Below are 15,301 nucleotides of genomic sequence, written 5' to 3'. Positions count from 1 at the left end.
CAGAAACCCGTCAAACTCATTTTTTCCATCTCATAACGCCAGAGTAGCGAGTTTGGAAGAGGTAGACCTCGAAATATTTTGTGGAAGTGAGGGGAGACTCCTCGATATCTTCATTTCATTGAAGATGATGTTGTGTCATTGACGTGTGTGATGAATCAGTTGCTTTTACTTATGATCGTGAGCGGTGGCACAAACATTAAACTGGCTGTGCTGAACGTGCGCTCTCTTTTAAACAAAACTTTTATTATAAATGACCTGATTTTAGACCTAGAAGGTATTCTTTTATCAGAGACATGGCTCAGCACAGAAGCCCCAGTTGCTCTCACCGAGGCTTTCCCATCAAATTTTAACTTTTTTATTTTCTAACAGGGATGGTTAACGTGGAGGTAGGACCGCATCCATTTTTAAAGTCGCCTTAGCTTCAAGGGAAATTATTTTTTAACAGTTATTTATAGTTTGAATATCATGCCTTCCATTCTCTGTTTCAGTTTACAGACCTCCCCATTACTCAACTTCTTTTATTTCTGAGTTTTCAGAGTTTTTATGTATGTAGTATGTAAACTACTTATAATAGAATTTTAATAAGTGGTGATTTTAATGTGCACATGGGACCCACTGTCCAGAGAATTTTTAAACCTTTTAAACTGCCTTGATTTTAAACAGCATGTTACACAGCCGACTCACAACAGGGGACACACTTTGGACTTGGTCATAACCTATGGCTTGTCTGTTGGTGTGTCCTCTGTTGTTGACCTGTTTGTGTCTGACCACTTTTGTGTATTTTTTAACAACGCCAGTTTTAATCATCAGGAGGCCCCGGTGAGAACAGTGAGGAACGCTACATAACTTCTAAGGTGGCTGTAAATTTTCTTGAGATTTTCAAGGGAATCCCTGCTGACATTTTACCTGCTTCATGTGCTTTTATTGTTGATAATCTTAATAGGAATTTAAAAACAAGTAGCTCCACTTTTAACCAAAACTATTAAATTAAAGACTGTTCGCCCGTGGAGAAATAATGAGATAAAAAAAAATGCAGGAGTGCTGAAAGGAGGTGGAGAAAAACGACACTTTCAGTTCACTATGAAATATTACGCAAACAACTCAAATCCTACAATAAAACAGTTAAACAGGCAAGAACATAATTTTTCTTAAACCTAATCGCAGTTAATTAAAAAACAAACACAATTTATTTTCTTCACCTTTGATCTTTTAACCAAACCTGATTTTAAAAAGCCAACACAGATTCCAACAAACGCTCTCTGTGAGGACTTTACAGACCCTTGAGGAGTAAAATTGATGGCATTAAGTCTTTTAGCTCATCAAAATACAAGTTTTAACAAGAGCTGCCCGCAGCTATAAAGGGCCCTTGCAGCTGGGGCCACTTTGGGATACTTGCAAGTTGGGGTACTGGCACATTTGGGTAGTGGCACATTGGAAGCAGAATTTCATTGAAAATGGCATAATAAACCTTTACATATGGATAATTTTTTTTTGGAGTGTGTAAAGCTTTTTGGTCAATGATAAGACCCTCAAAAAGCAGCGTCCTATTTTATTTTTGGGCAATGAGTTTCCCCCATTGGCATCGTTTATATATATATATATATATATATACTGTATTGTCCATAGAGGGCATCATACAATCCATACTGTATGTATGGATTGTTCTAATGTCACTGTCATATATATATATATATATATATATATATATACACACACACACAGACATCATAGTTAGTTTTACTCATCGCACAATATTGCTTTTATTGTCCATATAGGGCATCATAAATAAATAAATAAAAGTACATATGTATGGATTGTTCTGATGTCACGGAACATTTTGAGTGGTAGAAAGTAAAAAAGTTGTTAGAAATTACAGTTATTACACTTACAAAGAATATCCAAATTTGGAACAAAATACCTTAGATGTCGTAATTTTTTTTTTGTCGGCCCAAGGGCTAGGTGGCGCTATATTTATTACTGACTATTGTCATAGAGATACTTTCAGGTTGTGACTATAAACATACAAGTGAAGTTTGGGATTTTTTGGAGCATGTACCGGGGAGTTATTACGTATTTTGTCTTTAATAGCGAAGGAAATATGAAGCACAAAATATGATGCCCTGCCCCCGTCATATAGCATTTAGAAAACTTGAGATTCAAAAAAATCGCACAATACATGATAAAATACTGCTCATTTTGCCAGGCCAGATGTGTGTGCCAAGTTTCATGAGTTTCTGTGCATGTTTAGGCCCTCAAAATTGGCATTGTTTTCTTAGTGAACAGTACCTTGCCACACCCACAGCGATTCGCAAAAACTCACAAACTGCGTGTTATGACATCATGAAAGCCTAAACACTCTTCTGAGCAAATATGATATAGATCCAGTTAACGTGGTTTGAGAAAAAAGTTTAAGAAAAAATGTAAAAATAAAATAAAACTGAGTAGGTGGCGCTATCAGTACGAATAAATCTAAGGTCGTAGATGTATTCATACTTGGACTCTCATCAAATGTGTGAAATTTTGAGACCATAGGATCATCTGGGTCAAGTTAACGCAGCTTTTATTGTCACAGTGAATCATCAGACTTTGCGGCACCGTAACGGCCACGCCTTTTGGCGAAAAGTTACAATATTCGGTGTTGGGCATGATCAACATCTTAAGGCTTTTCTGACAAAATTTCAACTGGATCCCAATAAATAAAAATGTCAAGTATGACATTTCTTGTCACCACTAGGTGGTGCTATAACCGAATATTATCATATAGATGTTTTCTGGCCGTTGCTATTAAGATGCATGAAAAGTTTGGGATTTTTTGGAGCTTGTACAGCGGAGTTATTAAGCATTTCCTCTTTTTTTTGATGAAGGAAATATTAAAGGCAAAATTTTAGGCCCCGCCTCCGTCATATAGTATTTCAAAAAGTCACGATTTTTTCCCCAGTTGTTGTCCCAGGTCTTGAGATGATACATGCCAGGTTAGAAGTAAATCGGATTCAAATTGTTGGTAAATGGGCAAAAAGAATGACCACAGTGAATGTGCAAAAATGGGCCAAAATTGGACATTAAAAAATTCATAGCCCACTTCCTGTACATTTTAGGATATGGCTTCCACTGACTTGTGTGTCTCGGACGCTTTACGTGCCTGCCAATTTTTGTAGCCCTTGGTCAAACGGGATTGGTGCATCTTTTTCCATGCTAGGGGGCGCTATATGTTGTTATGGTAACTTCATTATATCAAATTTTTCACTAAGCCCAAGGAGTGTGCAAAGTTTGGTGAGTTTCGTAAATGTTTAGGTCCCCAAAAATGAGATAGTTTACAAAGATTTTGATTTTGAAAAATGACATTTATTTGCCGCACTTATTTACATTCGTTTCATAACACACAGTTCGGCAAGAGCAATTAAATAAATAGATTAAAAAAAATAAAATAAAAAGAAGAAGAAAAAGACTAATACGAACAAAAAAAATAGGGACCTTGCAGCGGCAGCTGCTCGGGCCCTAATAAACCTGGACAGTCACTTTTACTTAAGGAAACACTGGAAAGTTTTGCCCTGGTTGATGCAAGGACACTTGATCGAGTTTTCTCCCAGGTCAACCCAACAACCTGCCTTTTAAATCCAATTCCCACATCACTTTTAAAGACATTTTATGAATTTTTTGAGGAACACATTTTAAATATAGTCAATTGCTGTCTTCAGACGGGTGTCTTTCCTTCTGCCTTTAAAAGCTTGTATTATTGATGAATGTGGGTTTATCAAACCGCTGAAATTATAGTTAATTTGGCTCTAACATCTATTAAGTAGAAACATTTCTGCGGAAATTTTTAATGGGACTGCTGACTCTTGCAAGGTGGAAAGACGCATGTAGTACTTGTAGCAATAGTAATAGTAGTATGACTTGTAGTAGTAGCAAGTACTTGTAGTAGTAGTAGTAGTAGAAGCAGTAGTACTTGTAGTAGTAGTACTTGTAGTCGAAGCAGTATTACTTGTAGCAGTAGTACTTGTAGTAGTAGAAACAGTAGTAGTAGTAGTCGTACTTGTAGTAGTATTAGTAGTACTTGTAGTTGTAGTAATTTTAGGAGTAGTCAAATGGCTAAGATGGACGCCACCCCAGGTGTTAAAATCCTGGGCGTACCTAATCAATTGGCCAAGATGGCCGTTGCCCTGGGTGGGGTGAGAAATCTGGGTGTACCTAATCAATTGGCCAATGGGCGAGTGGAGTGGCGAGAATCCTGGGTGCACTTAATCAATTGGCCAAGATGGCCGCCACCCTAGGTGGCCGTAGGGATGAGAAATAAAATATAAGATTAATGTTGTGCTTTTATTTTTGAAAATGTATAAAAGATAATAATTTAAAAAAAAAATTGGAAATGAGCTGAACAGTTTAAAATTGGAACGGTTGGAATCGTTGAAGAAATCAACATAAAGTAAAAGTTCCTTACTGTCGCTTTAAGAAACATGCACATTCACGCACACACGTTTGACTTTTAACATGTTGGACACATCACGCACACACATTCAACTGAAATGTATGAGAAAGTGCACACCTCGAACAAAAGTCTCCTACGACTTAACAGTTTAAGATGCAGATTCCAGAAATGGCTCGTTAGAACGGCAAGGGTTTGGGGAACGTGAGCATGTTGTCATTTTTTTTAATCGGATGAAAAATAACTTGTGATTTTTAAAAAATTAGGAGAAAAGGCGAGCAAAATTACATAGGGTGTAATGGCCGAAAAAGTGTGACTTCTCGCTTAAAGTGAAATAAAAGGTACTAAATGACACCTTTGCCAAACAAAAGGGGGTTTAAAGAAGACCCTTGTGACTACAAAATGTGTGAATTTGATGTTTAGTGAATAAAGATTGTGGCCACGGTGACGAGTTTGAAGTGAAATTTTTTAAATATTTTTTTTCTCTCCTCACTCTGACGTTGATAGCTCCACTCTAGCAGACGCAATACACATCAATGTTAAAAGGCTATTTTTCTCCATTTCGCTCACTCTCTTTAAACCCACACAGGAGGGAGAGTTTACATTCCTTTAAAAAAGCACTGAGCTAAAGATGGGAAAAATTGCAACAAAATGAGCTAAATTCCATATCGGTCGGTCAGCGTATGCGCGTGTGGCGTGGCTTGGAAAAAGGTGCTTGATTTTTGGACCTTTTTCCCCCTTTCCCATTCGTTCCAATGGGACTTTTGGGGGGAATTGCGTCGCCATGGTAACTCGGAATTCCAAGAAAAGAAATGTCAGATCAAGCCACATCTTTTGACACCTCATTTGTGCCGATGCGTTCTACGGTACGGGCCGCATTTTTGCGGAAAAATCCGTGGAATAATAAATAGTAAAATTTATCAGAAACAATAAACCCGATTTTCTAGGATAGTAATATGTGAATGCTTTGCTTTGCTACGCAGCAGTCCCATAATAAATGGAGAGACAAGGGAATTGTAGTGCCACGTGAAGATGGGGTTGGAATATGTATGAATTTGCATGCTGCTCTTCATAAAAGCAGGTACTTTTGCTTTTTGTTGGCTCACTTCTCCGCTGCTAGTCCAGCTATTTTGTGAGACCGGTTGGCCTCCACTTGGCTTGGGCATTGCAATGCCTTGTCAGAGAGGGAGAGAATTCCCAATTATTTTGTTCCGCTTCCATCCAAATGAGTCTTGGTGGGTTCGGATTAGGGGTGTAACAATTTCAGATTTTGGTGTATGATTATAATCTGAAAAAAAAACGTGGTTTTATAGTTATTCTGTAGACATAAAAAAGAATCACATCAGCAAAAATGTTTATTTTTAACAATAAATAACTGAAAATAAATAAAAAAGTTGCTGCCTTTTAAAACAAGTACAGCACACATATAAGTAAAATAATTAAATATTATAGTTTCAGAACTTGAAAAGCTCAAATTGGCTTTAACTTAAGGTTTATTTTAACAAAGTGAAAATAAATAACTGAATAATAAAATATGAGCCTGTGCATTATGTGCACAGGCTCATATTTGGGCCCGTACACATGGGCCTGTGCATTATGTATAACAAGTACGATACGATATACTTTTATTTTCCCCGTGGGGAACTTTTTCCTGGACTCTGTCCAGCTGCAGTTTACAGTAAAGAGAAACAACAGAATAGAAAGAGATAAAATTAAAATTCGGTTGTGCTCCGCATTTTCCGGCGTTAGCATCGCTAGCCGGTGAGGCTTTATGACGGGATCATAGCCGCCGCGTCAACGCTTCCAACTTCGGCGTCAACCTCGCAGTCACCATCATCATCATTGTCGTCATCAGTGTGCTCTTTAGCATTGGTCGATGCTTTTCGTCTTTGAAAAAAATACTCAAGCGTGAGCTGCTTGCAACCGGTCGCAAATTATGGCTTCCTCAGCCATTGTCCCCTCAACACTCTAGCTCCGCCTCACGTCTTTTACTGACGCCTACCCAATCTTGTCCAAAGAGAGTCATCGCTGCCATCTAGGGTCCAAAAATAGGCATTATACTAACTAGATCTGCTTGATACTTTCAGCACAGCTGGCCAAGGCTTTCCTCCACCCGTTTCCAAAAAAAAAACTTGGTGAACGTCTTTTAACGTCTTTGGCGCTCCTCCGTAGGATTTTACTAAACGTTATTTAACGTTTTTGGCAGTCAAAGAGTTAAAAAAAAAAAAACTTTCATCTTTCAATTTCTTTCCATTTCAATCATACTTACAGGTGAAATGGAAACTCATCTCAGTGTTAGGCAAACATTAGCGGAGAGAGTACATCCCTGGTCTGCCATGCTACGGTGGAATTTTCGAGCCTCGGAATCCGAATCAGCCTTCTAATGAACTTTGTTTCACTGCTCCACTGCCTCCTTTTTCTTTTTTCCATTTTTTTCCCGTTGTTTTTGTTTTTGCCAAGTTTGCTGTTTTCTTGGTAGAAGCAAATTCATCACATCTTGCCTTCATCAGTAAGTGCGCCTTTTTCTGCAAATTAACCAAGCGTAGGCTGGGCGATATGGCCCAAAATTCATATCACGATATAAACAGTAACAGTATATATTAGTTTAGAATTATGTGTTGTTGTTGTTTTTAAATAAATAATTTGCTTACTGGTTTACATAGTCCTTTATAAAAGCTAAATGGATTACAAAATGGAAGAATAAATTTACTTTGGATAACAACGTTTATTGTGCAAATCTCAAAAAGTAATTATGAGTAAGTAAAAGTAATTAGAAGTCAGCACACTCTGGTTGCGAACATTTCCCAACACCTACCACTGCCCGTTCAATTTCCATTTTGGTGCAGCCCTACCTATATTGTTTTCGATGAATAAAATCTGTTTATTTTAAACATCCAAATATATCCTTTATCATTTCTTACTCCAAATGATCCTTCATCAAAGGCTCATATTCAGAATATACATTTACCTCTGGCAGAAGGACATTTAGAAAGAAGTCAACTTCATTCTGCCATTGTTTGGCTCCTTTCACCTTCATGCACTTTTGGAGGAAATTGAAGACTGTGTCCATGGAATTATTGCACTCAAACCAGAAAATGGGCATCTCTTTTCTTTCCTCCCATGGAGACGTTATCAGCTCTTGAGGAATTTCCTGCAAAGATGTTTGTGACCACTCAACTTTACCATGGCCAGTATTAGGTGGACACCAAATTCACCACATTATGATAAAAGTATACAAATGAAACACTTATGAAACACTCACCTCCAAATGACATTTTAAGTCCTGATTTGTGGTTATAAAATTTGTCATCAGAGAGTAGTATGTTTTTCTACTCTAATATGCTTATTCAGCTCGTACCTGTGGGGACCACAATTTACTTATGATGATACAAGACAGACTTAAATAATAATGTTGCTCTATGTCTTTGTGTTGTTGTATTTTGTTACCGACGTCCAGCTTCTCCTCTGTTGCACATGTACCTCGTCCAGATCAACAGTTTCCTGATGTAACCCATTGAAGTATTATTTGGAGAGTTTGTTATATAGACAACCGATAGAATTTTGACTGTATGTAAATATGCAAGACAGTAAATTTACCTCAATCTTTTTCAACTTTTTCGGAGGTACTTTTTTGGGCTTCTTTGCCTGCTCTTGCATGTCCACTGTTATCTGTACACACACCACAGTATTGCACAATCATTTAATTAACCAGGGAGCATTTTTATAATACAGTGGACTATTTATAAATGGATGGCCATTGAAATGCAGTAAACTAAAAAATGAAAAGTGGAAGAAAAAGAAAGAATGAAACTCCAAAAAACTCAATTTTCTATGAAAAAAAAACTAATAAAGTGATGATGTGCATTTTCCACATACGTGGTGGGTTTCTTTTTTCTTTTTTTACAGTAAACCCCGTATTAAACAACTTCGCGGGTGTCAAGCCCTGAGTATGTGGTGGTCCACTGTATTACAAAAACATGCTTTATTAACTCACGATTAAGCATACATGTCATTGATTTACAGTTTAACATATTATGTGTGTATGAAGTGGGATATGTACTGAAATTTCGACAGAAGACATATCAATGCTAAAAAACAAACAAACTATGCGCTGGACATAACTTATTTTTTTATATAATAATACGTGGAAAAGTGGCATACTATCGGAGATCTAACACATTTCTGAATTTACCAAATATTTTATCTTTTATTTGAAAATGTAAAAGATTGTGTTGAATGAAATAAAGAGCTGTTTTTATTTATACAAATATTACTAAAAGGGAACAAATAGAAGCATAAATGGACCCAAAAAAAAATCCGCGATATAGTGAACAACTAAAAATCGGCGGTAGAGTGAATCCGCAATAAGTGAAGTAGAGGGACCATTGTAATTGTAAATAAAACTTTCCTTCATGTATGAAGTCCAGACTGAACTGTGTGTTGTGTTAGAGTGAATTATTAATCCTTCATCGACAGTAATTTCTGGACTATAAGCCGCTACTTTTTTCACTTGCATTCCACCCTGCGGCTAATACAAAGGTGCGGCTTATCCATCAGATCATAAAGGAAGCACAAGCGCGTCAGGCAGAGCAAAAAAAAAACAAGTGAGCCCAAATACAGTAGAAGAGACAGAACAAGAGCGAGACATTTTGCGCCCTCATTATGGAAAAGAAAGTAGCGGGAACCCAGTGCGGTAACATTAAAACACCTGCGGCTTACAGAAGGGTGCGGCTTATGTGTAACAAACTTGAGTATTCTCAAATTTAGCTAGCGTGGCTTATAGTCAGAATTGACTGTAATTAAAAGAATCATGAAATTCTAAGTGTAGCTCGTTCACTTTAAGATTGATCACTGAGTTTTGTTGTTTATTTTCCTTTTGACGTTATACTCCTACAGGCGGAAATTATCCATCCACATGAGTCGCGCTTTTAATTTCACTTGTCAAAACAAGACCAATTTACGCTACATGTCATTTACACACATTCGTCTTTGCTTGAAAAGTTGAAACGTGTAGTTTTAATGAAAACCCTCGCCGCCTATTTTCCGCTTTGCATAACCACACTTGTTTTTTTGCTGTTGTCTTCCTAAATAGTGCTATATGTCTTGTAACTATCTTTGTTTTTTGTTTTTTTAAGACTTGTCAAGAACCTGTTTGATCTGGCCCGCCAGCACAAACCCTCCATCATATTCATCGATGAGGTGGACTCTCTGTGCGGCTCCAGGAATGAGAACGAGAGTGAAGCTGCCCGCCGCATTAAGACAGAGTTCCTGGTCCAGATGCAGGGTGAGCACAAGCTGTCTGAGCCTCTAATTAACACACAAGCAGTTATTATTGCAGTAAAGAGTGAAATCAGCAGGATTCTTTATGACAGACTCTAGATCAAAATAGATACATTATAGACAGACACTTGGATTTTGGGAGGCACAAGGAATATACCTTACTGACAATTCCGAGATGACGTCACAAGTCAAGATGGCCATCAATTTGGTGAACAAAATCTATCTGCTCATTGAAAAGCGTTGGACTTTGGATTGTTGTAATTTGATTTGTGAGGATTATTTTGATTTCAAAATGTGATGAGAGGTTGTTTGTATGATAGTCACAGGAAAAAGCATTACAATATGCCGTTTGTTTTCACCGTATAAAGGAAGCATTTGCATTGTGTTGCATTGGGGACATATCAGAAATGCCCAGATGTTTGGAAATGTCAATAGAAGTTTTTGAATAAACATTACACACACATAATAATAATTACTAATTCCCCACATCTAGTTTTAATAACAGCCTATTAGGGAAACATGACTGCAAGACTTGTAGCATAGAAGTAATTTACAGTTATGGTTTGTACTAAATGATAGCTAATAATTTAGCTAATAATAGCTTCATGCCTGCTGATTTAGTACAAACTACTTTAAAAAATATATATATTTTTTTCAATACAATTAACCTTAAGAAGAAAATCAATATTAAAATGGAATCTTTAAAAGGTGCTAAACTGTAGTTAACATGACTCTCTCTGGCTTTGACTCTGTCTAACCTTTCATCTTCATGCATCTTTGATTTCATCCAAGAGAGTAGAGAGATGCTTCCCTTGACTGCTTGCTTATTACTAAATAAATAGACCAATTGTAACCACACAGACCAATGGCATGAGCATGAATAAGACTGACTGTTGTCATTACAAGAAGGCAAAAGGGTATTTTTCACATGGAATTGACAATTCCAAACATCCAGGCATTTCTGATATTTCCACAATGCAACTCACTGCAAATGCTTCGATCACCAATGACGTATTGGATTGTTTCTGCCTGTGACTACTAGCATAATACAAACCAGACACAAACAACAGTTCATCACATTTTGAAGTCAAAATAATCCCCACAAATGAAATTACAATGATCCAAAGTCCAATTCTTTTCAATGCACAGATCACAGAAAGCTTCCTTTCACCATCATTAATCTTACTATGTGATGGTTATCACGATATCTATTATTGAATTAGCATATAGCATTTTAAACTAGGTGGCTAACATCAACTAATTTATGCTCAGTTGTTTGTGTTGTATGAGACATGCAACTTCTCAACAAAATGATTATAGGTAGGGAATAGAGGGCAAACAAGCAATACAATTTCACTGGATTCATAACACAGTTACCTGGCTGGGGGAGAGCAGCAGGGGAAGGAGATGCATGTGTGTCTGTCCCATACCGCGACCATGGGTATTTAGCGTTCACGTGAAAAAGGAAGCGAGCGAGAGAGATAGGTTGGGTGCGCGTGCAGGGACGCATATTGTTTTTTTTTTCACACGCGATTACTCATGGAGCTTTTCTAAAAGATTGTCATCATTGACCTGTCCTCAGTAAAGTGTTTATTTAAAAAAATAAAAATAAAATAAAAACTTTCCAAAGGGCACTTTTTTTGAGAGAGGGCAGAGGGGCAAGGGTGGTGTGAGCACCACTAGGGGTCTACCTGTGCACGCCAGTGGTATCCAAAACTATTACAATAATCAAGCCATTGTTTAACTTAAAATATGCATATGCTTTACATTTTGCCAGGTGTGATGAGTGTGCAAAGCTCAATGAGTTTTGGTCAATGTTAATAAGCTAAAAAATCAGCATCCTTTTTTTATTTTTAGGCAATGAGTTGTAATGAATTATGAGACTCACCTAGACGTTTCTAGTATATATATATATATATATATATATATATATATATATATACACACACACACAGTTCTGTTAGTTTTCTTTATAGTCCACTTTTAGAACTTGTACTGTCCTAAGGGGGGATGGGCGGTCATAATTTCAAAAGGTTACATTATTTTTTTTGCAGCTGTATATAATAGAAAAGCCTACATGTGGTTCTGATTATTTTAACCTGTGTGATTTTGATAGGTGTGGGAAACAACAATGACGGCATTTTGGTGTTGGGAGCCACCAACATTCCCTGGGTGCTTGATGCTGCCATCCGCCGAAGGTCAGAGGTCTCTGCAATAAGTGGGGGGTGGGGATAAGGGGAGACGCTTATTGTCCTTAAAATAAATGAATAAATAAATGTACATGTTGAGGTGCAAGCTTGCCCCCAAGGAAAACATAACTAGTAACTAGGGTCTGCTCTAAAAATAGCTCACCAGTGATGGGACAATGTGACTTTCTAAGAATTAAAACACTAGAAAAATGTGAGCATTTATTTATTTAAACTTGGCATGGTACACGTTTCTTAATGTACCAAATGTTCTATATATTTTTTAAAAATGAAATGTGTTGATTGAAAAAAAGCAGTTTTTATTTGCCCTTTTTTTTTTTAAAGGACATTTTAGAGCTGTAATTGTAATACCGTGATACCGCAGCATTTTTCCTCACGATTACCATACCGTCAAAATCTAATATCGGGCCGTGCCTACGTGCATCTAAGTGTGAACCCCCCCAAGTAGTGACGCACAGTCAGGGGGGTGCTATTAACCCATTGTAGCAGGGAGCGCATTACCGCGTTTCTACCACTAGAACCGGGAGTGCCGTAGCGCTCTTCTCCCTTTAAAGCCGGGAAAGCGGATACCTAATTTTATATTGTTTTGAAAAATTCTCCGTCTCTTAGCCGATGAAATGCATCAAAATATGCATGTGAGGGTGGCGTGGGCTTCTTAGCATTTCCTGGAATTTTATTCGAGCATTGATGGCTGACGCAGATTCGCGGGAGTTATGAAATAAATGGCGGTGATAGACTGTGCGCTGAGGACTTCGAACCAATCGTACCAGTTGTCAGTGACATATTGTTAAGACATGTTTGTAGACAATGAGGAGGTTGAAAATTTTGACGGCTTTGAAACGGAATGGACAACGAATAATTACCATTTTATTCCCCAAGGCATTTACAACTGCGCTCCAGTGTTGAAGCTAAATATACCTGCAGATGTGACACAGTTGTTTGATTAAAAAAAAATAAAAAATACTGTCTATATTTATGGTTTATGATAAATTTTTGGAATTATGTTTCTATCTCTATCAAAGACGTGAGATTGAGTCCAGGCTTCGGCCTTCCTGGGTGGTGTTTGCATGTTCTCCCCATGGCCGATTCCGATTTTTGGCAGAAAAAAAAACAGATTGCCGATTAATCTGCCGATTATTTTTAGTGTCATCATAGCGTCATGCCCAGAGATTTTCCTGTGTTTAAAATTCAGAGGCGGCGACCTCCACATAATTTGTTAGCCGCTGCCAGCCTGAGCAACTGATATCGCTCAACACAGCGCTCCAGCTATGGTCAGGATTAGGGATGTTCGATACCACTTTGTTTTCAATTTATACATTCTGAACCTTGATTTGTCACCGATACCGATATAAAATACTGATACCACAAGTACATAAAATTCCCTACCCAAAAATGACAGACGATTTTAAAGACATTCCTATATATATATCCCAATATATTATTTTTTTTCTTTAAAATTGCATAAAATTATTTTCTATTCCTATAATTTCTAAATCCTAGTTCTTGATCGTAAAACGGCCGCAAGAGGGCGCCGACAGGTACCGATACCTTAAAATGAGACTGGTATCGGCACCAATACTGAACACGCCCTTTTTACAGCGGTTCCTTCTCTGAATGATCGGTTGTACTTGTTAAGACCTAAATAAATTAAGCTGGTTTTGTTAAACCCGCTCTAGCTTTTTTCCTATTCTAAAATAAGCCAAAGTAACTAGTAGTTACCGATGGTAGGGTATTGTTGTTCGTTCACTGAAAGACCTAAGTGGTTATTGGGAGTAGACAATGAGGACGTTATCCTCCTATGACTATTGTCAAGAAGGCAAAGTTTGGTGGAGGACTCAGTCACAGGGAAGCAGGGCAAGGAGGCAAAGGTGATGTACAAAAAAGGACTTTAATTACTACAAAACAAAAGCGAACTCCAAATAGCAAGAGAAAACAAAACGTGGGGAGGACAACAAGGCAAAAACTGGTAGCATGACGGGAGGGAAATGACAATGAACCGACACAGACAGAGGGGAGACAGGAGACTAAATACACACACGCTAATGACACAACAAGACACACCTTGGGCCAAGACACAAGTGGCTGAGGGCACTGATTGGTTGACACGAGGAGGAGCTGGAGAACTCGTCACCAAGATGACTCTTTCGTGCTCTCATGTCTGTCCTCAGTCACGTCCGCCTTTCTTGTATTTAAGCAATGTGCGTCCTCCCACACAGACCTTGGTCCACACACAAGGCGCACCTCACTATTAGGCGCACCGTCGATATTTGAGAAAATTTAAGACTTTAAGTGTGCCTTATAGTCGTGAAACTACGGCAATTGAAAGTGTAAAAAAGTATGTATTTCCGAGAGATCAAGTGGAGTAAATGTAGTAGTAGTTATGGCAATGATTTTGGCCATAATAGCATTAAGTACTATATCTTTTAATAGCATTGGCAATTTCTTTTATATATTATTGATTATTTTAGGCCGCAACAATGATAAAAAATGCCCGCGAAATCTTGGAGGGACTGGCGAGGACTGTCTACAAATTACCTATAGATGACACATGTGCCACAAACCACCATATATCCAGTATTTATTTTATTTTTATTATTATTCAGATTGCTATAGTAACTGCCAGTGGTAGAACATACATCACCACTCCAAATTTAATAAATTATTATTATCATTATTTCGATATGATATGTAATATTAGGAGTCAGGCATTTGTGTGACATAAATAAAAAATAAAATAAATAACATAACATAAATGAAAACACCCTATATACCCTTTACATAATCTGAATTCTTTGTATACAAATATAATGATGATGATAATAATAATAATAATATATATATATATTAAAAAAACAAACAAATTGTTTGATATTAACTCTTTGACTGCCAGACGTTTTCAGAAACGGGATGTCGCCAGTGCCAGCCGATTTAAACATTTTGACTGATCTTTCAAGGTCCACAGAAAATGTTGAGTTTGGACTATGGAAACACACATACTACCAAATGAAAGATTGAACTCTCATCTTTCATCAGAAAAAAAAGTTTGTTTCTACCTTATTCCGTTCTTCAGTAATCAACAATAGAAAATGGTTAGTTTCACCGAAATGCTCTGTTTTGAAACAAAAAGCGGAGAAAAAGAGCTTTTTGTGAAACGATGTTATTTCATGCACTCTAGTGAATTCTACACTTCTTTTTGTTCATGAATGATGCCACAAACACCTAAATAGTGCTTTACTTCTGTAATACACCACCACCAACAATGAAAAAGTGTTTTTAGATTGCAAAATACGTTTATTTCCATTCAACAGTGTAACAATTTGACAAAACAATTTCGCAAACTATTTACAAATGTGTGCAACTGTGGTACTATTTATAATTATGTGGATGTTTC

General features: G+C 37.3%; 1 protein-coding gene across 3 annotated transcripts in view; it reads left to right on the top strand.

The window, feature by feature from the left end:
• vps4a (vacuolar protein sorting 4 homolog A) overlaps window positions 1-15,301 on the top strand; it is a 60,119-nt gene that overhangs the window by 19,818 nt on the left and 25,000 nt on the right. For all 3 annotated transcript variants that reach the window (XM_077567304.1, XM_077567303.1, XM_077567302.1), the window contains 2 exons: window positions 9,559-9,707; window positions 11,820-11,901. In XM_077567304.1, the coding sequence (XP_077423430.1) occupies window positions 9,559-9,707; window positions 11,820-11,901 (231 nt within the window). The remainder of the gene's footprint in view (window positions 1-9,558; window positions 9,708-11,819; window positions 11,902-15,301) is intronic.

This window comes from Vanacampus margaritifer, chromosome 6 (genome assembly GCF_051991255.1).
Source record: "Vanacampus margaritifer isolate UIUO_Vmar chromosome 6, RoL_Vmar_1.0, whole genome shotgun sequence".
Classification (NCBI taxonomy): Eukaryota; Metazoa; Chordata; class Actinopteri; order Syngnathiformes; family Syngnathidae; genus Vanacampus; species Vanacampus margaritifer.
The sequence above is the reverse complement of the archived record's forward strand: the minus strand, read 5'-3'. Positions and strand labels throughout refer to the sequence as shown.